General features: G+C 43.3%; 1 protein-coding gene across 1 annotated transcript; it reads left to right on the top strand.

The window, feature by feature from the left end:
- Positions 1-1,145: 1,145 nt before the first annotated feature.
- On the top strand, positions 1,146-13,879 carry LOC142877250 (voltage-dependent calcium channel gamma-4 subunit-like). Its single transcript, XM_076011715.1, has 5 exons — positions 1,146-1,274; positions 5,776-6,027; positions 9,556-9,639; positions 12,209-12,349; positions 12,740-13,879. Exons 1-5 carry the CDS (start codon positions 1,244-1,246, stop codon positions 13,597-13,599), a joined length of 1,368 nt encoding a protein of 455 aa, XP_075867830.1. The 5' UTR covers positions 1,146-1,243; the 3' UTR covers positions 13,600-13,879.
- The last annotated feature ends 9,319 nt before the right edge of the window (positions 13,880-23,198 follow it).

Below are 23,198 nucleotides of genomic sequence, written 5' to 3'. Positions count from 1 at the left end.
GCAGCAAAGGGCAGCCCCGTGGGGAAGGGGGAGTTGCCCTTCAGCAAGGCATCGCACCCTCAGTCTTGGAAGCCTGAAGCAGGCGCCAAGCGAAGGTTGGGAAGGCTGGCCGGATACCTGCAGTGCCAGTGACTCACAAGTCTGCCATGTCTGCTGCGAACGTTCTCCTCCTCATGTGAGTCACGCTGGTCCGAAAACGTAATAAATAAATAAATAAATAAATAAATAAATAAATAAAGCTACACGTGTGTTTGTGTCGGCCGTGTAAGACATCCCGAGCGCAACCGACGGAATTTACACACTTTATTTAATCCCGGTGAAATCCCCTCAGCTGTTTCACCCGTCCCTTCCCCTCGCCGCTCGCTCACGGCGCGCGCGCGCGCGCACGAACACGAACACGCGTTCGCACACTCGCCGGCTCCGCGGCGCACTCTTTGGAATTCACTGTTGCCATGGCGATGGGATGGAGCACGCTCTCTGGCATCGCCTGCTCCTTCCTCTCGCTTTCCATCCCTCTCCTCCGCAAAAGCGCTCTGCCGTCGGCGAGGGGCTTCGCCTTCACTTGTGCACGTCAGGTTTCTTTTTTTTTTCCTTTTCTTTTTTGGATGCTCGGTTGTTGTTGTTTTTTTCTCTCTCTTTGTCTTTTTCTGATCCTCACTCTCACACTGTAAATGCGCTCGCTCGGGAGTCGCCTCTCGGCGGGAGCCTCCACAGCGGCGTCATGCACCGAAATCACGTCTCTTTGCAAAACTCCGCCGTGTCCTCGCGCCTCTCCTCCCTGTCAATCAACTTCCTCTCGCGTCTCTCTCTCTCTCTCTCTCTCTCTCTTTCATGTGCGCTTTACAACCTCCACCACCACCACCATCACCACACCTCCACCACCACCTCCTCTCCTCCCTCCCTCGCCGTACAGCTAAAGACGACTGCCGTGACAATTCAATGAGGGGAGAGGACGCCGAGTGAAGCTTCCCCAGCGCCGCCGCTTCTTGCACGGAGGCAGTTCTCCAGGTGGAGGAGGAGGAGGAGGAGGAGGGAGGAAGAGAGGGAGAGGGGGCCGCAAAAGAGAAGTAAAGAGGCGGTGGGGGGGGGGGGACTGACTGAGAGGAGAGGAAGAGGAGGAAGAGGAGGAGGAGGAGGAGGGGGAGACAGTGAAGGATCAGCGGTGGATGGAGGCGGCTCAGACGGAGGCTCTTCACCCACAGAAGAACAGCAGCAACAGCGGCAGCAGCGGGGGGAAGAGGAGATGGAGGCGAAAGGCAGAAACATGCCCCCAGGTAACACACACACACACACACACACACACACACACACACACACACACACGCACACACACTATACACAATACAGAACGACATGTGGGCATCGGTCTGGTACCAGAAGTGCTTTTGATTCATCCGCTGTGGCACCTGTGTAACTAAGCTGAACGTTTCAGTTGGGTTTCTTTTTTTCTCCAAAGAGGGACGAGTGAAGGGGAGCGTGTTGTTAAAAAGCAGTCAATGACTCAATCATCCGCAACTGAAACTTGATATGTCATTTAGTTTTCATCGCGTGGTCTCCAAAATGCACTCTGCCCACTCCGCTCTCCACTGCATTTGTTTCATTTCATTTGTTTTTTCGGTGTTAAAAGGCAGCTTTTGGCTTGGTATGGTATGGTATGGTATGGTATGGTATGGTATGGTTTGGTTTGGTTTGATTTGGTATGGCTTGGCTTGGCTTGGCTTGGTTGGGTTTGGTTTGGCTTGGTTTGGCTTGGTTTGGTTAGCTTGGCTTGGCTTGGCTTGGTTTGGTTTGGCTCGGTGTCATTGTATCTGACAGGACGACTTCCCAGGATTGTTGTGAGGTGGGGCCTCACTAACGAGCCAAGGAAACCGATTGGCTGCTTTTCTTTGCAAAGGAGGGAAGGTGCTGCTTCTGAAGCAATCGCGACAGCGTTTCCTCGTAAGATGTATGTAATGAAAATATCATTAATCCAGACTTCTGTAAAGACCTTTGAGCTGACTTTTGGACTATTGATTCCTGCAAACAGGAAATTTGAAATGATTGAAGGAAGAAATAATCATATTAAGACTTTCTCATCGTGCCAAATACCTCAATATTATCTACGTCATGTTAGTAGTGTTGCTAATACAGTACCTGACATGAGCATAAATGTTCATGCAAGATATTAAACAGCAATAAAGAGCCTTTAAAAGCTCCCATCATCTCTGCGTCTGTCTTTGTTTCCAGGCGGCGCTGTAAAGGAAACTCACTGATAAAATTTCTCCAAAAACTTCTTTTCAACTTCAAGACTTTTCAATGCACACAAATGAAAAATATTCTAATGCTAAATTTATGTATGTTGGTGTTTTTGTTTCTATTTTTCTTTCCTTGCCTGCTCTCTCAATTTCATTCGAGCCAAATCATTATTATTATTATTATATTTACGATTGTGAATAAGAATATGTAATGGAGAGGTGTGATGGTTCAGTAGAGCCTCCTGTGCTGTTTGATATATGTTTTGGTTGTGAGATTGTAGTAAAAGATGGAGACACCACTGCAAGGTGAACAACTTTTTCAGTCTCCCTCCAATGTGTGAAGGTTCGGGGTTCTTCCCTCAGACTCCACCTGCAGGGTTAGACCAGGGGTGGGCCAACTGTTTGACTGGTGGGGCCACAATCGGTTCTACAATGTAACACAGCTACTTTATTACTTACTGACTGTTAATATAATTTTATCAAGTTTGCCCATGCCTGGGTTAGAACTACCAACACCATTATGAGCTGATCTCAGCCTCTGTCCTGGGCCAATCTCACACATGTAAAATTACTGTAGCGCCATTTTAAACCAAAACTGGGGGGGGGGGGGGGATGCTGCTAGTAAGGAAGCTTTTGCAATGTCAAAAAGAAAAAGCATTGCAGTGCTGATGCTTCCATCCTTGGACCTGCTGTGCATGTGAAAAATCAGTGGGAGATCTGAGCGTTCCGACCGCTGGCGTCTCGTTCACGGCCGTTTTCCCCGACGCTTCCCTAATGAATATTCCGGCCAGCGGGGCAGGACTCAGGGTCAGAGTTGCGGCACTCTCTGGTATTTTGGGGGATTGCGTTGCCATAGGAACGCACCTCAGAACAAATGGATTGGTCTAAGAGTTGAAAAGCCCCCAGCGGGACGGACGGATATCCCGCACGCAATAGATTGTTTGCATTAACCTGCAGGTTGCCATGAATGGAAATCACCTCGACTCGCTGGGTCTCTATACAATGGCAGAGGAGATTTTTGTCGGAATTCAAACAGCAAAATTTGCATAAACCCCCAAACGCCATTGTTCCTGAGTGACCCACGTACACGTTGAAACTCAAATGATGAATGAATGAATCTTGAGGTCCGTCTCGCCCTCCCTCTCCTTCGTCCTTCCTTCTTGTCTTCTATTTTTATGCTCTGTACCTTTTTTTCTCTTGTCTTTTCCATCCTGCTGTGTTGCTGTTTGTGTTTTGTTCTTCTTTGCTAAAAATGTCCCGCTGGTTTTTCACCAGAAATTGAAAAACCCAATCTATTATCAGGTTACTTTCAACCAAGAGGTCGGGACAAACTGGACCCATTAGTATGTTCTGTTAGGGGGGGGAAATCCAGGTGAAATTATTCCCCAGCACACCCAGAAGAGAGTGTTCCCCTCTCTCTCCGTCTCCAGCCAGTCACTGTTCGGCTTTGGAGCCATGTTGGATTTTTTTTTCAACCCCTGAAACATCTTTGTTGACGCAGCGTGGTCGGCATTTTGTTCTCCAGCCTGCCGCCCGCTGCCAACGTTTCTTTACTGCTTCAGGCTGTGTGTGTGTGTGTGTGTGTGTGTGTGTCTGTGTGTGTGCGCTGTGTTTATATATTTATTTATTTATTTATGTATTTGTTGTTGTTTTCCTATTAAAATCCCTTTCAAACCAGAGCGCGTCAGAGAGGCTCCAGTCCATCAGCTGCTCCCACCAGTCACCCACAGCAGCCCAGTAGGGGACATGGTGTTCTGCAGTATCAATGCATAAATAGCCGGCAATTCCATGCATGCGTTGCAAAGAGTGGCTGCTATAGAGCTGCAAAAATGCCAATGCTTTTTCGTTTCTTCAGTGTTCAATGCTGGAGCGTTTTTATGTGAACACGTCTGAGTTGATTCGATCATTGGGCAATAACTCTTCTGAAAGCCGTAACCCACAGGTGTCAGTCTCTGGTCCACGGGCCCAATTTGGCCAGCAGTGTCATTATATTTGGCCCGCGAGGCGAATACAAACTCACTACTAGAGCTGCTGGCCTGCTGCTATTATACAGCACATATACTGCTAATGCTACAAATCCTCTGCTGGTACATTCTGTGTAAATCCGGACAGGACATTCTTTGAAGGATATTATTATGACTTCGTTGGTTTGATTTAATTTATTAATTTATTATCAGCCCTTGGAAAAATGTGTCTGTTTAAATTTAAATGAGAAGGCTGCAGATGAAAAAGAGGTGATCTTTATTGACATATTATTTATTTTGGTGGATTTTTTTATTTTAAATTTGATTTTGCATTTATGCAATATGAAGTTATTTACTGTGTAGTATTAAGCTTTGCTTCTTCCATATTCAGGTTGAAGCACAACCTGTTTAGCTCCATATAAAAAGGTTCTCTGTTCTATCAGGAGGACATTTTTTTTCAATAAATATCAATGTTGGCCTGAGACTTTGTCCAAGTTTGAAATTTTGGCTCATTGTGTGTTTGAGTTTGACACCCCTGCTGTAACCCATCGACAGTTGTAATGACATGGGTCGGCAAGAAAGCGACGAATCGCCACCCTGAGCCAACAGTAATATGAAATATTAAAAGTATTTCACCAGACTGTGAAAAGAAACTTTTTTTTCTGCCAGATTTTTCAGTGCAGATAAGCTGTAACTGTTAAACTTGTCATCTCTCAGCAAATGTTACTGTTATCATTTCTGGCTAAGTGCTGCCTTTCTTACATGAGGCAAGCTGTAACCTGCTGGCAGTTGGAGTGCATGGTGGAAACTAAGAACAAATGAAGGGTCTGAACGTTTGTCTTTAGTCTCTCTGTGCTGTTTAGTGAGCTGCCAGTGAGTCTCACCTTAATTTGCTTTCTTCCAGGATGTATTATTAAATGATTTTCCTTTGTGATCTTTTGTTTTTTCTTTACATCCTGAGCTATATTGTAAAACATATTTATTTTTTTAATTTAAGTTCTTATGTGTCACACGAGGTGAAAGTTCAAATCATCCAACCATTGAAAATGTGTGCTTTGCTTTGGTTTCTGAATCATTTTTTTGTCGGTGTAATTGCATGTTATTGATAACGGTGTTGAGTTTCATATACTTAATGCTTTGCGGCCAAGCAACTGCTACTGGGTGGAAATAGGAAGTGGCAGTGAGCCTAGCTAATGCTGCTGAAAAGAGATGATGACAATCATGATGTACGCTGGCGAGGATCTGACATGACCTCAACCACCGTTAGGAGGCCTCAAGCTGTTGCTGTTTGGCTTCAGCGTCACTCACAATTCAAAATGGTCGCATTTCATTTGGATGAACGGAAGGTTCATCAGTTCACCTTCCAGTCCTGTTTCCCTTCCCGTGCATTTTCAATGGGCTCTCAACCAGATGTGTATGAGAAAGAAGTCATTTCTATTATTACCATTATTCACCCTCACATTAATGCATCAATACAACACATTATGAAATAAACTATATTGAAGACTCAATACAGCTCACCTGAGCAAAAGTCACCTGCTCTAATCAAGGGCTTTCTGTGTCAATGTTCCTCTCAGATATCAGTTTCCTTCCCCGCCCAGCGCTGGTGTGGTGTGAGCGCGGCATCCAGGTGCTGCTGACCACCATGGGAGCGTTTGCAGCCTTTGCCCTGATGACGGTGGCCATTGGCACAGACTACTGGCTGTACGCTCGTGCCTTCATCTGCAACAGCACAGCCAACTCCACCCAGGACGACTCCAACAACAAGGACAAGAAAGACCCCGGAGCCCTTACCCACTCTGGCCTGTGGAGGATCTGCTGCCTGGAAGGTACTGCTGCTGCTGCTGCTGCTGCTGCTGCTGCTGCTGCTGGTGTCTGTGTGTGTACCTGCCTACCTATCCAATGGGGGACATTCGTGTTGTCACACATTCACCAACAGGGGACCGAAAAGACAAGAGGGGACATTTTCCAGCTTCCCACTTGGACGTGCTTTAAAACAAGTTAAACGTGTGTGTGTGTGTGTGTGTGTGTGTGTGTGTGTGTGTGTGTGTGTGTGTGTGTGTGTGTGTGTGTGTGTGTGTGTGCGTGTGTGTGCGTGTGTGTGAGTGTGAGAGTGAGAGAGTGAGAGAGAGAGAGAGAGAGATGCACTGCAGAGGTCGAGTGGAGGTCACTGTGCCCATCATTGTAATCGGAACAGACATAAATAGGTGTTGTGAGCATGTACATGTCCAACCACAGGTGGTATGAAACAGTCCTGCTGCCTGAATATGCAGCTGAACTGATGACGCCATTTGGCAAAAACCTGCTGGGAGTTTGCCAGCTGTTGCTTCTAGTTCCTGGTTATGTTGCCGTTCGACATGTCTTTGCAGATACACTCGGCATTTGACCAGACTGTATTTCCATATTGGGATAGTTTTAACTTCAGTCAAGTTATTTTACGTATGTATATTTATTAAGTTTTTATTAATATTTAGCATAAACAGATGTTATTTTCATTTTATTTTTCAATTTCATTTTCGTTTAATTGTGTTTTTTTGCTATTACTACTTCATGATGATACATACATGATTCTTATTAGATGTTACTTGACATGAAAAAAGAATGTTTCAAGTTTCTCCTACAATAGAAGCATTGACAAGGCATCTTTAAGCTATTATTTAATGTGGCTGGCTACTAGGTGTCAGTGTATTGGCAGACGCTGTTGCATCTATCATGCACAACCCTAAACAAAAACCCATTCAGATCATTGAAAATAACATTTTGCTATAGTCCGATTGAATTAACTCTAAAAGACTGGGATTTGTATATTTGAGATTATAAATGTTGCCACTTCACTGCCCACATCTCTCCAAGCTCTGGGACATAGTGGCAATTGAACCTAATTTGGACACCAAAATAGCACAGCGTGCAAATGAAAACAATGGGCCACATCCACAAAAGCAGTTGCCCGGCTTTAGCGGTAGAAAACCCGTGCAAATAAGACGAAATATATATAACATCCACATGTATGTGTGTATGTATGTATGTGTGTATATTAATTGATCATTTCGCACAAACACTCCCTCCTCTCTGCAAATAGGCCTCATCAGACACCTGGTGTCCTGATGGTGTCGTGTTATTGAAATCCATTTTATTGATTTTAATTTCAACAATCTACAGATGAGTTTGTTTCTTTTTTTTATGTGTTTGGCACATTATTGCTCTGTGAGTTACAGTAATAACTTTAACTCACAGTAACATCTATCTATTTTGATAGATAGATAGATAGATAGATAGATAGATAGATAGATAGATAGATAGATAGATAGATATGATTTACCTATACAGCTGTATAGACAGGATCTTTGCTTCTCTTAAGAGATAATTATTTTTCAAACAGCATTCAATTAAAAAACATGCGTTGTCCCCAAGTATTGATTATATTCCATATTTTTCCTGCTCAGGTCATATTTGGTCGTATTTTCTCCAAACTGACAAGCAAACTTAAAAGTGAACATACATTTGAACAAATACAAGCGCTGATAATGCAGTAGTTTGCCTCATGTTGCAGGTTAAAAGGTAACAAACATTCATATTGAATGTGGAATTTTCACGATATGGACGGAAAAGTGGAATGTCTATTCACACAAGCATAATTCAAAACTGATTGCAGAGAGACACACACCGACATGTACACTCATACTATGCATTCCCCACAGAGCTCATCACAATGCCCAGAGCTGAGATATGAGTGGTGACTCACTCACTGAGTGATTAAGTAGTTTCCCTGAGTCGCTGCTGCCGACAGGTCTGAAAGGAGAGGACGCGCAGACAAAATGTACAAAACGAGGATGGCTGTTGATGGAAAAAAAAAAAAAACTCTTTGGTTTCAGTCAAGGTGTAACATATTCCATCTCAAGGGGACTTGCACTCCAGTCTTTTTGAGAGAATTTGGGATAAAGAAATAAGAACAAGACATAAATAAGCAGTTTAGCTGTGGACGAGTTCTTGGAAGTGCCAAACACAATCATCAAACATATAAAGCTTTATCGTCCACATATGTGGAAAGGCATTCTCACAGAGGAACATTTGTGACATAGCATACAAAGTGTAGCGTATATGATGCGTTACATTGTAAGGCACCATAAGGCCCAGCAGAACGACAAATCCCACAGGTATATAGTGCTGCTCAGGTACAGACACACACCAGCGTCTCATCCCATGGACCTCGGGAAGAAGGGTTCATTTACATTGGAACACACTGGATCACACCTAGAGCAACATTGTTCAGCTTTTCAAACAAGCAAAGTGGGTTTCATTCATGTTCATTAGACGATAAATCATCTTTAGCAGTTTCTGTTTTCCTTTTAACTTCAGCATCGCCTGCATCCCGTTGAAAAAAAAAAATAGAAAAAAGGTTATATAAACACAGATCGTAGAAAATCTTTGATAGTATGAAGCGCTCTAATTTTAGCGTGCTGCGTTCCCAGAGAACTGCTTTCATTGCACGCCATATGATTCACGTTAATGCTTGATCACTTGACGGTTTTGACGAGCGACCATAGAAATTAATGCTGCTTTTTTTTCTTCCTTTTTTTTTTTTTTTTTTTTTTTTTTGCGTCTATGGGGAATTAATTTGGACCAGGACGTGCAGCCGAAACGGTTTGCCTGTTTACTCAGTGCCTCCAGGGCATGACATATTTCGCAAAATAAAAGCGATATTTTGAAAATTCAGTTCAAGTACAATTGCGTTTTGCAGGTGTTTCCATTGAATGATGTGAAGCACATAAGCTGTAATTCTGGTCAAATCTCGTCCCACGAGAGTTGATGAGAATTACGTTGGGTTTTTCCCTTTGATTACATCTCCTTCTCCGTCCAATTATGCGGCATTTTCACTGGTCAGTGAACTGGTCACATGACCCCGTACGTTACGTCCGCTGACGTGTCAATGGGGAAAAAATGTTTCCATGACAATATTTGCGATATTCCACTATATGGATACAGTATATCTGTATATTGGTCCGTCTGAAAAAACACCTCATGAGAGCGTCAAAACCTTTTAGCCATATTTGAGAGGTTTTTCCAAGTTGAGCTGTTTCCATCACCAGTTTTTATTGCCATATTTAGGTTTTGTGCAGCTGCTGAAATTAAATGAAGTCAAATGTTAATTGACTTTAACTGGTTGCACTGCGCTAGTCGCCAGCAAAGGCCTTCATGTGAGGTGGTATTTCGTTATTGCTCTCTCCATCACATCAGGTTATCATCACCTCATCTCTCTTCTGTTCGCCTGAGAGTTTGATTCTCACATCCGCTCCTCCTCCGATATCATTTTTCTCCTTTGTAACCAGCTCTCCTCTCTCCGCTCTGTCTTTTCACAGGTTTGAAGCGAGGTGTGTGTTCTCAGATCAACCATTTCCCGGACGACGCCGACTACGACCAAGATGCCGCCGAGTATCTGCTGCGTGAGTGGCACACACAAGCACGCAGGCAGGCAGGCAGGCAGGCAGGCAGGCAGGCAGGCAGGCAGGCAGGCAGGCAGGCAGGCGCTCCCGCAAGTGGAGCTCGACAACACGTCATGTAGACACAGAGAGGACAGAAGGCAGTGGTGGGCGGACGTCAATGCATGGATGTCAGGTTGAAGCAAAGGCTTCCTGGAGATGTGTGTGTGTGTGTGTGTGTGTGTGTGTGTGTGTGTGTGTGAGCAGCGAGTATATGTGTTTTGCTGTCCAGGTGCAGGGGGGTTGAGGGGGGGACTGGGGGTGTACAAAAAGCTTCCTTTTTTTTTTTTTTTTTTCGCACAGATGGATTGAAAGAACAGCCTTCACTAATGGATTATTTTCAGCCTCAGGCTTCAGGTTTCACATCCTGCCTTGTTGTGAAGAGCAAAACTCTGTCTGTTCAGCCCTGAACCTTTACGTTTTGGCAGGATGTGTTCCAAGCGTGTATTACATAAAACGCTCCTTTCCTGCCAGCAAGGCTGTGTGGCTGCACTCACTGCCTCAGAGGTTTGTGTCAACAGTGCTTTGCAACCTTGATGTTGCAGATTATATCTCCAGCCGATGTGGTTAGAAGGTGCGGCCACATTTTAAACAGCTTGAGCAGATTTTTTGAGGGCGTGAAAGAAAAGAAATGGCACTTTTAAATCTGTTGTCATGCACAGGATTATTTAAACATATTATCACATTATAAGCACTGGATAGATGGATGGATGGATGGGTGGATGGGTGGATAGATAGATAGATAGATAGATAGATAGATAGATAGACTATTTTCACCTTCATATAGCAGCATTGCAAATGTTGATGTTATTGATTTTCCGCGACTAGTTGTATTGAAGAAACATTAATAAACAATCAGTCATAATCTATGTATTTGCAATTATTATTTAAAATAGAAGAGAAAATTAAATAAAAATTGTCATTAGTCCATTATTTTACATTTAAATTGCTTAGATTACATTATCCATTAAACTACCATTATAAACCACGTCTTAAATTCCACCTGGCGGGAACAGTTCGACGTTCGTTTGCACTCCCAGTTTGACGTGTGTGACGGTGGCGTCTTTGCACAAGTGCTTATCGCAGCATTATCTTCTCCCTTCCGAGGCAAAGGCAAGATAACGTGGCCTCAACAGAAGTCACCTTGAAATCACTTGAAGGCTCCCAAACAGCTGCAGCGTCTCCGCATTCTAATCTCCTGCAACGTCTCCCTGCGCTCGTCAAACTTGCTCGTGGGTTCGACACGTCGAGAGAACTGAACCATCATGAGGGGAGGTTTTCAGGCAGCGTAATGCGATATTGCATGCACTCTGGTGGGCCGCACCGGGTGTTCTTTAGTAAGGAAATTGTGATTATGTTTCTTGTTCTTTTATCCCGAACTCCCGAGTCGCCATCGATCATTGCGGCAAACCGCGGCTCTCTGGAGCAGACTGGACTCGTCGTCCTGCTGCTACCTGAACACAGCAAAGTATTTCCATTGATTGTCTGTCGCATTTTGGAAACAAACATTTTATTTCCCACAGCTAATTAAACTCCTCCTTTTTAAAGGCTGTGGGGAAACGTCAATGCTCCAAGGGGTAAAGAACATTTCCTTTTGTTTTCACACCATCGATTGTTTTCATGCTAAAATTCTCAGCTGTGGCTCGCTTCTGCCTCGATTCCAAATGCACAGCAGAAGAACTTTTATGACACATCACCTTCACTGCATTCGTACCGCTCGCATTGCTACCGCCTTGTGTTTTCTTTTCTTATCCAGTTGTTGTCTCCCGGTCTCAGTGGACCATGTTCAGACTTTCTCTTTGCAACCTTTTTCTAGCTTTGGATTTTGACAATACTGAAACACTGCTCAAAAAACTAGTATCTCGCACTGTGACCTGGCCGACATTGTAGCTTAGAGGAGCAATTAGCAGATCATTATCATATCTCCACACCTGCTACTAACTCCAAGAGACAAGAAGTCAATGAGCACATTATTGGGGTTTGCAGACTGACAGCTGACAAACACTACAGATCTAACAGCATCTGCTTTGAAAATTAAATGCATTACAACAGCACGTAACAACCATAGACAATATAGGGACATGTTATTATTAGAGTCATATCTTAATCTACAAATGAAGGGCTGATGTTTTGCTTCAGGTAGAAGTAGAACACTGCCATCTGAGAGCCTGTTACAAACCGACGTGGATTAAGATATGTTTATGTTAATAGTATTTAAATAGCTGTTTCTGTTCTGTAATCGAGCAACACCTCGTGTGCCGTTAATAGTTAATAAACTTATAGTACATAAGCATATAGCTCATGTTCCTGGGCCAAATTGTAGTGTAAACTCTCACACGTCTCAATAACACTGTTGTTTCCCCCCGGCGCGTCACAAGGCGTTGCACCTTCAGATGGCGCCGAGCGCCGTCCTGCCAACTGTGCCGACCGCATTCATTCAAGTTTGAAACGAGTCCAACTCGTCCGACACAACAGAGCAAAGTTTGCCCCGGCCGTCTCAGCGGCTCACGTGCGCTCTGCCCCCCCCCCGCAGGTGTGGTGCGAGCCTCCAGCATCTTCCCCATCCTCAGCGCCATCCTGCTGCTGCTCGGCGGAGTCTGCGTCGCCTCCAGCGGCTTCTACAAAAGCAAGAGGAACATCATCCTGGGAGGAGGGATCCTGTTTGTGGCTGCAGGTGGGATTAGAACGTTGATGTGGCTTTGAGGGAGAGCTGCCGTTTAGAAGAATGAGGCTTTGCTTCTTTTCTTCGAGTAAAGAGAGGCATTACTCGCAACTCTCAATGCGCTTTCTGCTGTTGCTTTACCTCATCACTCTTAATGCAACTCTAATAAGAAGTTCTTATGTGGGATATGCAGATTGACTTTGCAATTATACCCACCTCTTCTCTCTATAATTGAAAGGATACAGGCAGCATTTGCGGGAAAACAATTAAACAGAGTGGCGGGTTAATGTGTCCCAGAGGAGCGTTTGCAATAAACGTCTTGCACGCTTCTTCTTCTCCTTCTTCTTCATCTTCTTCGTCCTCCTCCTCCTCCTCCTCCTCCTCCTTCTTCTTCTTCCTCAGGGCTGAGCAACATCATCGGCGTGATCGTGTACATCTCGGCGGCGCTGAGCGACATCTCCCCTAAGAAGGACGAAGACAAGAAGTGGCACTACTCCTACGGCTGGTCCTTCTACTTTGGCGGCCTGTCCTTCATCCTGGCCGAGATGGTGGGCGTCCTCGCCGTCAACATCTACATCGAGAAGAACAAGGAGCTGCGCTGCCGCTCGCGCACCGACCTCTTCAAGAGCACCACGCACGCCGTGCTGCGGCTGCCCAGCTACCGATTCCGCCGACGCTCGCGCTCCAGCTCGCGCTCCACCGACCCGCCGCACTCGCCGGAGACCTCGCCCGTCGGCGCCTCCAAGACCTTCAGCCTGCCGCCGTCAGCCCCGCCCTTCTCCGTGGCCACCCTGCCCAACCCGCACCACAGCGGCAGCGGCGGCAGCGGGGGAGGCGGCGACATCTCCATGTACACCCTGGGGAGGGACTCCAAGCTGGGCAGCCTGGGCGGCGGCGCCCCGCCTCTGTACGGCACGGTGGACCGCGCTACGCTCTACCAGCTCCACAACTACTTCCCCAAAGATTCCAGCGGCAGCGGCGGCAGCGGAGGAGGCGGCAGCGGCGGGGCCGCGGTGATTGGCACGGGCACGCTCCCGTCTCACTCCAAGTCCAACCTGGCCGCCGCCGCCGCCGCCCAGAATTCGGCGCCGTTGAACACGTCGACCACGGCCTCCACGCCGGCCCAGCCGGCTCCGATATCCACCGCCACCATGGAGCGAGAGAGAGACAGAGGCACCGTGGGAACCCTGGACCGGCTGACAGCCAAGAGGGACAGGGACAGCAACTCGGATACGCTCAACAGGAAAACTACGCCCGTCTAAGGACCAAGTGGAGGACGAGGGGAAGAGGCCACAAACCTGGAGAACATCACGGAGAAAGGGTACAGAGGGAACCGTCGGGGTCGCATCTGTGCAGAAAGATTCTGTCATTTGGTCTCAGTATCCAGCTGCCGTAATTACTTTCCATGTTCATAAGTAGTCAGAAAAAAAACACTCTAAGTACACTACCAGTCAAAAGCTTGGACACACTCTCTCATTTCATGGTTTCCTTTCATTCTGATGACTATTCACATTGTAGATTCACACTGAAGGCATCAAGACTGTGAATAACTTAACTAACTGCGTTTCATATTGTAGACATTTTAAAATATCCACCCTTCTATATCACCCTCCTTTGCGACTGAGTTCCACACATCTTGCTAATATATTTGATGTCTTCACTATCTCCACAATGCAGAAAGTAGTAAAGAAAAAGTCAAAAATAAAATAAACAAAATAAAAAATACATTCCAAACTTTTGGCTGGTAGTGTATGCGTTGATGTAGTGACAGCTGCCTTAAAATGGACATAATATTAAGTCACAAATCAAAAAATCAAATTCACCACACTTGACTGTATTACGCTGGCTGTAAGTCAAAGTATTTGACAGGCTCGATGTGAAATTGGGCCTTTAGGGGGTAAAAACTTCACATCACACACTTTAGCTGAGAAGTTCATGGAGAGAGTACCAGGGATATTAATGCACAATTGCTAAGCCTTTAGCTAAGTGTTTAACGGCAGCATGTGGACCCGCTCCTCCAGTTTCTTTTTACATTTTTTTTGTTCATGTGATTTGCCTTTAAGTGGAAGCCACTAAAAAAGCCAGACTGCAAAGAAAAGCACAACTTCCGTTACAAAACTTAGTGTATATCATCAGCTCGCTTGAGAGTTAAAAACAGGCGACTTTTTACAGCATTTAACTCGTCAGGACTTCATCAAGGAAAATAGTTTCCCCATAACTCCTCTATAATTCAGGGCAGCAGTTGTTTTCAGTTGTAATTACAACTGCAGTTAAAGTTCTGATTTTGCTGTTTTAATGTGGTTAAAACAGGAAGGATTGATCTGCAGTGAAGGCCAAGTTTCACTCAAAAGCTGCCTCTCTTACATTTTATACCCATCTCGAACCTTTAGACATACAGTAATAAATTATGAAATAATAAATACCCAGATCGTCACATTCCTCTTTGAAGTTTTCAACAGAGCGGAGCGCCACTGAAGGGTTCGTCCTGTCATGGCTTGGCAGCCAATTTCAGGTCGGCAGTAGTTACTTAACCACTGCTACTGGAGTTGACCTCCGCTTTATCTCACGCACTGGACCACACGCACACACCAGAGGAGTCTGAACCACTGTGGGACTTTTCATTTTTCATCGTGTGTCAAAGGTAATTACAGTGACAGATGGGCATTCAGCACCGGAACGCTCTGGTTATTTTTTTTACACGCCTCCTTTGCACCGCTGCCATCTATTACAGTTTGGGGGGGGGGGGGGGGAAATGAAAACCCTGCAACAAATGTTCTGGAAAAGTTAGTTTATCTGACAAGTTTCTTTTTGAGGAAACATTGCAATACATGAGCGTATACAGTTTTTGGTTTCCATTCCAAAGCTTCAAAAATAGCTTCTAACTCTCGTGACCAATCGCCTCATAATTTTGCACCTGCAGCTCAGTGTGGACCATATTGATGACCTTCTTGACGCAGTGCCAGCTATAGCAGAAGCAGAAATCCTTTGTTTTCATACTGAAACGCCGAGGATGACAAAGAATTGGGAAAAATGGTCCAACGAGACGCTGTTGGCCATTAAAGGCACGGAATGGAATTCCTCAAGGTCCTTCCTTCCACTTCCACTTCCTCAGGCCAACGTGGAGAGGCTAAGACGAGGAGACAAACGTTAAAACACAAATGAAGCAGGCATTTGTTTCCAGGGTTTCGTGTGACTGTTTCAGTTGATAACCAGACACCAGCGGTCACAAGACGCCCGTCCGCGAAGGCCACCAGGGACGGCTGAGGGGGTCAATCCAGTGGTCAGAGCTTCAGTTGGGAATTTGAGTTGTAAAAATCAAAATTTGTTGATTTTTACAATGCAATCCACTCTCTCCTTTGGTTAATGGGTTTCTTTTTTATGCAAAAAGAAGCACAGTAGTTCAAATAAAAGAACCTCACATTTTAGTAAAGGTAGTAACTGTAGTCACGCTAACGTTTCAAATTCACTAATTCATGTGCATTGTAGGCTTTAGTGTATTTTAAAAACTGAAATCAATTGATGGTGGGGGGAAAAAAAGCCCACCAAAAGTAAAAGTCTGACCCATTATCACATTCCCTGAGCCCGACATTAGATGTCGGCTTTGACAACAATCCCAGGCCAACTGCGTGGATGAGCAGTCAGAGGACGGGGGAGATGGTTTCTCCCTCCGACTGTTTCACTGTAACTTCTGTTTACAATAAAGATCGAGAATGAAACAAAAATTTAAAAAAAAAAATGTACAACTTTACATGTGACTGGTCCATCTAAGAAAAGCACACAATGTCTGTACATGATAATCTCTGAGTACTATTTTCATTGCGAGTGATTCATCATCTTATTACATGAGATTGTAACTCCTTAGAGTATTAATGACATATTGCTGGTGTTTCTATGATCGTAACGGTTACTTGCAGGGTATTTGTACATTCTGTTCTCGTAACTCTTTTTTTATTACTTTATATATGATTTCTTTTTTTCTTTTCGCTTCTCTTGCTTGTGTGCACTATAGAGTAATCGGTGTCACGTGGGAAGCATGTGCACAGTGCGAGAGGCTGATGGAAGTGTAAAGTTATCTTTGGAAAGGTATATTCAGAAATCTATTTGTATATGGAGAGTTAGAAAAGTGCATTTTGTTTTTTGTTTTTGTTTTTTGTAACACCCTGCTTCATCTTCGCTCACACTTTCACACCGGCAGTGCTCACACTGCGGGTGTGTCTTTGGATTCCCTGCAGCAACAGGAGGTCTTCGGGGGACCAAGAAATAACAATGTCTTAACGCCTCTCAATTCTCCATTCATTTTTTGTTAAACATTGTTCTTACTTTTACATAGTGATAAATTATACTTGTTTTTACTTATCCTGCTGTATTTACCTTTTAATATTCCAATTTTCTGTCTTTTGTTCCAACAGTCCAACTTAATTACACATTTATTGCACATAATTATTTTCACATTTTTAATGTCATTCAAATTTTAGGGTTTTTTTAGGCATAAGATGTATGTATTAGTCTGCCTCTGTAATAGTCCTCTACTGTATGCTCTTCCATTATCCATTATGGTCTTAATTTTCCTGCTGACCATATATAAATATATATATATTTTTGTTTACTGAACGTTACCAACGTAGCCTACTAATCAGTGTTTTTTAATGTTCTGACCCGTGTTTTAATGTAGAGGGTAGAGTTTATATTAATCTATTTATTTTCTGTGTGGTATATGTATAGATATTCTAAGTGTTCAGTTGTTTCAACCTGTACATTTGGTCTGTAACGGTCTCATGCCTGCCTGCCTTTGACATATACTGGCAGTAGCCTAAGTTTTGGGAGGGTCTGTGAGCTGTTGGCAGTCTGTTGTGGTGTTACTGTGGTCTTTTCAAAAGGACAAGATAAGAGAAAACGAAAGAACACCAACGTACAACCTCAACTCTATTATTGTCTGGTATGCCGTGAAACCATGTTCCTTCATGCTATATATTTATAACCTAATGAGAAAGCCATCTTGAAGGGCGTGTCGGTGACCTGCTGACTTTCCCAACACTTGGGCTACTGGCATCAGTCAAAGCTGAAACTCTTCAAACGAAGAACTGGTACCTTACCAACACATGTAAAGAACAATAACAACAAGGGGAAGCAATACAATATACTGATCCTAACTGGAAAAGTCAAATATAAAGTATATATGCGTATATATAAATAAACATAGATCTATTCAATAAAGTTCTATTTGACATTTTGCTTGTGTCATGTTGATAATTGTTAATGCTAAAAGCAGCATGAACTAGCATTCAAGAAAGGACCATGAAATACATTGTGTTTGTGAGCTTGTGTATGTGTGTAGATACAAATATATATCCAGATAGATAGATAGATAGATAGATAGCACAGACTTTGGCAGGAAGTAATTACCAAGACTTATTTTTCTGGGTGTCTTCTTTGGGAAAACCCAGGACAGACTGTCTCTGAGAGAATGTTTTTAATCCCGCTGACAATAGACCTACTGGCAGCGACCGGCTGAAGAAGGGGAGGAATGTGATTTGGTGTCAGAGGTTTAATTAGTTTGCTACTCTGTCTCAACACCTCCTGAAAAGACAGAGCTCAGCTTGTGTCTTTGTGCAGCAGGAATGTTCTGTCGGAGTCGGAGCGGAGTTCTCGCATTCTCACTGTCAACCACAAAAGTATGTCAAAACACACAATGACGTCTTACTGCAGAGACTCTGGGGTTGGCATGTTGTATCCCTTTGTAGCTCTTTTGCCCAATCATGACCCAACCATGGCGCCATCTTGGATTTGGGTTAGTATAGAATATAGTCACACTAGCTGCGTTTCCATGACCCCTAGAATTGCACAAAACCTAAATATGGCAATAAAAAACTGACCATGGAAACAGCTAAACTTGGAAATACCTCTCAAATGTGGCTAAAAGGTTTCAGTATAATCGCAAAAGTGTCATGGAAAGACTTTTTTGGCATTTACACTTCAGGATGTGACGTACGGAATCATGTGGCCAGTTCACTTCAAGTGAAAATGGCGCGTTATGATTAAACGGAGGAGGAGACGGAATATTTTTACAAGTATTCAAAGAGGAAAATATATCAACTGAGAGCAAACAAACCTGAACAAACAAAAGCAAATGTAGATCTCGCAAAATCTCGTCCCGTGAAAATTTATTATGGCTTTTGTGCTTGACACCATTCAATGGAAACACCTGGTAATCGCAATTGTACTTTGTCGAAATTTTAGAAATCTCGTTTTTTATTTTGTGAAAAACTGTCATGGAAACGCCGCTACTGACAGCCCTTTGCCAGGTTACATCTCACTTTATTGTTGGTCTTTTTCTCTCCAACAGCACCACAGTGGTCGTCCAGGCAGAAACATACATTACAATGACAGCCGCCTTGTGGCAGCTCTCATAAGTCATCAGAGGTCTGCAGCGTTCAAAGATGTTCTGCGTTTCAATTTCCTCTCTTGGCTGTCCAGCTGCAGTCCCTCCTCCCAGGGCCCTTTAGTGGCGAGGAGCTCTCGCCTGCAGTCGCTGATAACGGCCTCAGCTCACTGACAGACGGCCGTGTGCTGCTGGGAAGGTCTGTCACTCAAGATTATATTCTCATCCTCTCTCATGCTTGAATCCCCACTGGCAGAGAAGAAGTTCCCGAACAGAGGAACCCTGTAATGACTAACGCAACGCTAATAAAGAAAATACAGACAAATAATGATTGACAATTTTACCCTGACGTCATGACAGCAATGTCAGCAATAAACAACCCAGTCTTTACCTATTTGTGTATAGCCAGACAGCAGTTTGATGGTACGAAATTAAAACCATATACTTTTAGATTTTACATTTTTCAGATCACACCCGTGTGAAACACCTTCCTTTAATCAATCACTCTTTGTTCATACCTACAACATGTTGGTTTATATCGCTGCATTCAATGTAATGCAGAGACAAAGCAGCAGTGTGCACTGGTAGACATACTAGAAAGTGATAGTAGAGTAGAGTAGTAGAGTAATAAAAGAGATAATAGTAGAGAGTAAATAATCTAGGTAGACAGATTATTTTAAAATGGGCCTGTGGGTCTCGTTTTAAAGAAAAACTTGAATGATTCTTTGAAATGATATTATTAAAACTAATACAAACTTAGAAAAGAACCATTGTCAAGTGGTTCTAAGAAAATTCGGACCAATCATTGCATTCAGCCAATCGTCCAGTCTGTCTCATTACCTTGCCAACAGTTCGACTCATTTCCACTTTCATTTTTCCACATGTTCTGCTCTTGGACTATGTCAACATAGCAGCAGCTTTACAGGAGTCGTATCAGTTCCCCACAAGCTGACTGAATGTATATCAAGAGTGTGTATTTACTTTCTCGGGGGGGGGGGGGGCTGGCTGACGCTGACTGTTGGCTGGGAAGCATAGCTGAGGTCTGAAACTTGGCCCCTAATTGGAGAAGTGTAAACTTAACATGAGACAGGTTACAGCATCTGCCATTCTTAAATTACAGTTATATCTGCAATGTCATTAATATTCTATAACTATGCATAAGAAGTGATTGAGGTAAATTAACTTAACATTCATTCGTTTTTGTTTTGTTTTTTTGCAATTAAAATAATAATGTTCAGTGTAACATATTTTCCCTAAAAAACATTTTTGTGATTTTTTTTTTTCTCTGAAAAAGACAATTCATAATAGCGGTTGCTGATTAATAAATTGTTTGTTTCTGTGAAAAAAAAAAAAAAAGTCAACTGAACTTGGCAAGATTCTTGTGAACCAGTAAAGTTGAGAGAGAGAACGTTTTGCCAATAAACTGCAAAGTAAATAACACTTAAGATAAATAACACTTGACACTTCTTACTTGTTACCTGACCCACTTTGGTGCAGCTTTAATAACCTGGGATAAAGACCAATTCACTTCATGACTTCTCAAATTATTTTAAGATGCAAAATTTGATTCTCCACTGCGCAGTTAAGTGGATTATAAAAGAAGATAACAGCCGGTAGCATGTGACATCATGAGGTTTCATGAGCATCATCCGATTCTGCGGCTTCCGGCACCAGCGCTGCAGACATGCCGTGCCGGAGCTTGAATGTGAGCACGTAAATCTTGTATCGTGTTTGTGCGCTCAGCTCGTCTCCAGGTTTGTGTTTCCCCTGCCACGTCAGTCCTGTTGGCCACGCTCTAAATTTAGCCAAACAGCATGGGAGATGCTTCAGAGAGACGTGAGCATGGAAAGAGGTCAACTTGGAGACTCGTGTACCTCGACGAACGCCCTCACAAGTGCTCACACAAGTGCAAAATGCTCAGACTCAGCCCATAGCATGTCGATGGTGCTGGAGTTCTTGGAACTGCATTGTGTGCTGCCCTGACATGCTTTTGGGAAAGTTTGGATTTTGCCCCACCAAAAAGGCGGTATAGGTTCCAGTGAAGGTGTCACGGATCATATAACAGAATGTAATTGGTTCAAATATAGCCAGGACCTTTGCTGTGTGTTGTCACTAGCGGCGTTTCCATGACAGTTTTTCGCAAAATAAAAGCAATATTTTTTATAATTTTGACAAAGTACAATTGTGATTTGCAGATGTTTCCATTAAATGGTGCAGCGTGTAAGCCATGATTCTGGGCAAATCTCGTCCTGCGAGACCCTACTGTGAGGAGGATGGAGGTACAAAACATTTTGCCATAAATCTGCATTTCCATGTTATTTGCTGTCAAGAATGGTTGGTATATTTTGCTCCTTGATGACTTGTAAAAAAATATTCCGTCTCCTCCTCCGTCCAATCATAAAATGTAATTTTCACTGGTCAGTAAACTGGTCACGTGACCCCGTACGTCACGTCCGCTGACGTGTAAATGTGAAAAAAGTGTTTCCATGAAGCTTTTGCGATATACCACTATATGAATACATATGAAAAAACACCTCATGAGAGCGTCAAAACCTTTTAGCCATATTTGACAGGTTTTCCCAAGTTTAGTTGTTTCCATCACCAGTTTATTATTGCCATGTTTAGGTTTTGTGCAATTCTAAGGGTCATGGAAACGCAGCTACTGTGATCACATCAGTATACAGGAGTGTCGTTCCCCTGTGTCAGATTGTTGGAGGATACGAATGGCTAATGAGATTAGTACAAATGTCGCACAACACTGCTGGTTTTCGACACAAGATTTGGGTGTCAGTGCAAGTCTGACCGTTCTTATTTTTCTATCCCAATGTATTGAAAAGCTCTCTCTCTGATTTTTTTCCCTACTTCATGGACGTGAATCCAAAATATCCACCGGATCGGTGTCACCATCTTTCACCGCAGACGTAATTTAAAACAAGGGGCCTCTGCAGCGGCGACTTAACCTGACACATGAGATAGAATGCTTCACAAATCCGTGGAACTGGATCTGTGAGAAATTACGGCCTTCTGCTTAGCCCTACATGGTTCGAGGCAACTCATCACCAAAGCCGTGACGTCACTTCCTGTGCATTGGCTTATGGCCACAGCTGGTTTGTGAGCTCAGCTGTCGTGAGGGCATCGTGTTTCACTCAATCTTAGAAGCATTGCATCGCTCATTAAAACCAAACTAACAAGAAATAAATATTTCCCCCGCCATGTCACTTGTCCATGAATGTCAGTTGCCCACTCGCTGCATTGGTTTGCACTGATTCCTGATGCTATCAAAGTGCTTGGTTTACTGTGGCCGAAGAAGGTCTTCTAATCTTGGTTCACCCCTCCGTCCACTTCCTCTTGATGGACACTTTGTCATATTTATTTTCTCCTGTGTTTACTTCATGTTCTCTCCTATCTCCAACCATCACGAGTCCCAGCAACTTACAGACCACAGGTCCGTGAATGTTCTTTTGATCAACCTCATTGCGGGTAATTTCATTCCTGTCAAGCTTAGCGGTAGGACTGCGGTGAGACAAATGAGACCTGAGAGAGGCGTATTTTAAATATTCATGTCATGTTTAATAATAAAATAGTCTCATTCATACTCAATTGCTTCAGTTAAAAATAATAAAAGGTACAGTTTATCTTCCATTTCAGCGTTGAAAAGCACTTTAGGTGGTTGATGTAACACAATCAGCAATCAGTCTATGTTGATTATATCTATCGGCCAGTCAAACTGTGTATAAATCACAAATAAGATGAAAACAAATTCTGCATGATCATATGAACAAAAGATTTTATACATTTAAAATGTGAAAAAAATCTTTGTATTAAAACACATCTATCTATGTAACATAATGTAATATAAACTATTAATTCAGTCTTTTTTTTTTCACTCTTATCTCCCCTGTGTCTTACTGCTTATCCACATGGCACTATTGAAATACACATACAGAGATGCCACTTAAACAATGACACAACTAACACATAGAGACATAAACAAGGCAAATGGTGATTCTCACAGCTGAAACAATGCTGTGTGCAATAAGGTTGTCAAAATGTATTCTGTTTCGCTGTGCATTCACTTGGATTTGATTTGTTGACCATTGATTTTATACCTAGTCTTTGCCTGAGCAAAAAGATCGCTGTGAGCTCATTAAAGCAACATGCAACATAATTCTTTAGCTGACGCTGTGGTAAACAACAGCAGTGATGAGAACCTATTATACAAAAAAAGAATCAGATGTTCTATATGGTGCAATATGTACATGTGAAATAAAATCAATGTCAAAATATTCCAAAGAAGTAAAAAGGCAACAATATGCAAAGCTAAAACCAACAGTTATTTATAGTTATTGAACTCCATTAACCTTTTCGGTTTGGACGTGAGTTGATGAACTTAATTAATTAGTGTTTTTCTGAAATAGCAAAAGAACATCCAGAACCATTTCCGAGAGAAGCCCAGCATTAAGACACTGAAATTCATCAAGG

The sequence above is a fragment of the Nelusetta ayraudi genome, unplaced genomic scaffold (genome assembly GCF_046127955.1).
Source record: "Nelusetta ayraudi isolate G7.1 ecotype Tasmania unplaced genomic scaffold, CSIRO-AGI_Nayr_v1 ptg000135l, whole genome shotgun sequence".
In the NCBI taxonomy this organism is placed as follows: domain Eukaryota; kingdom Metazoa; phylum Chordata; class Actinopteri; order Tetraodontiformes; family Monacanthidae; genus Nelusetta; species Nelusetta ayraudi.
Note: the sequence above shows the minus strand (reverse complement) of the source record. Positions and strands in the feature narration are given on the sequence as shown.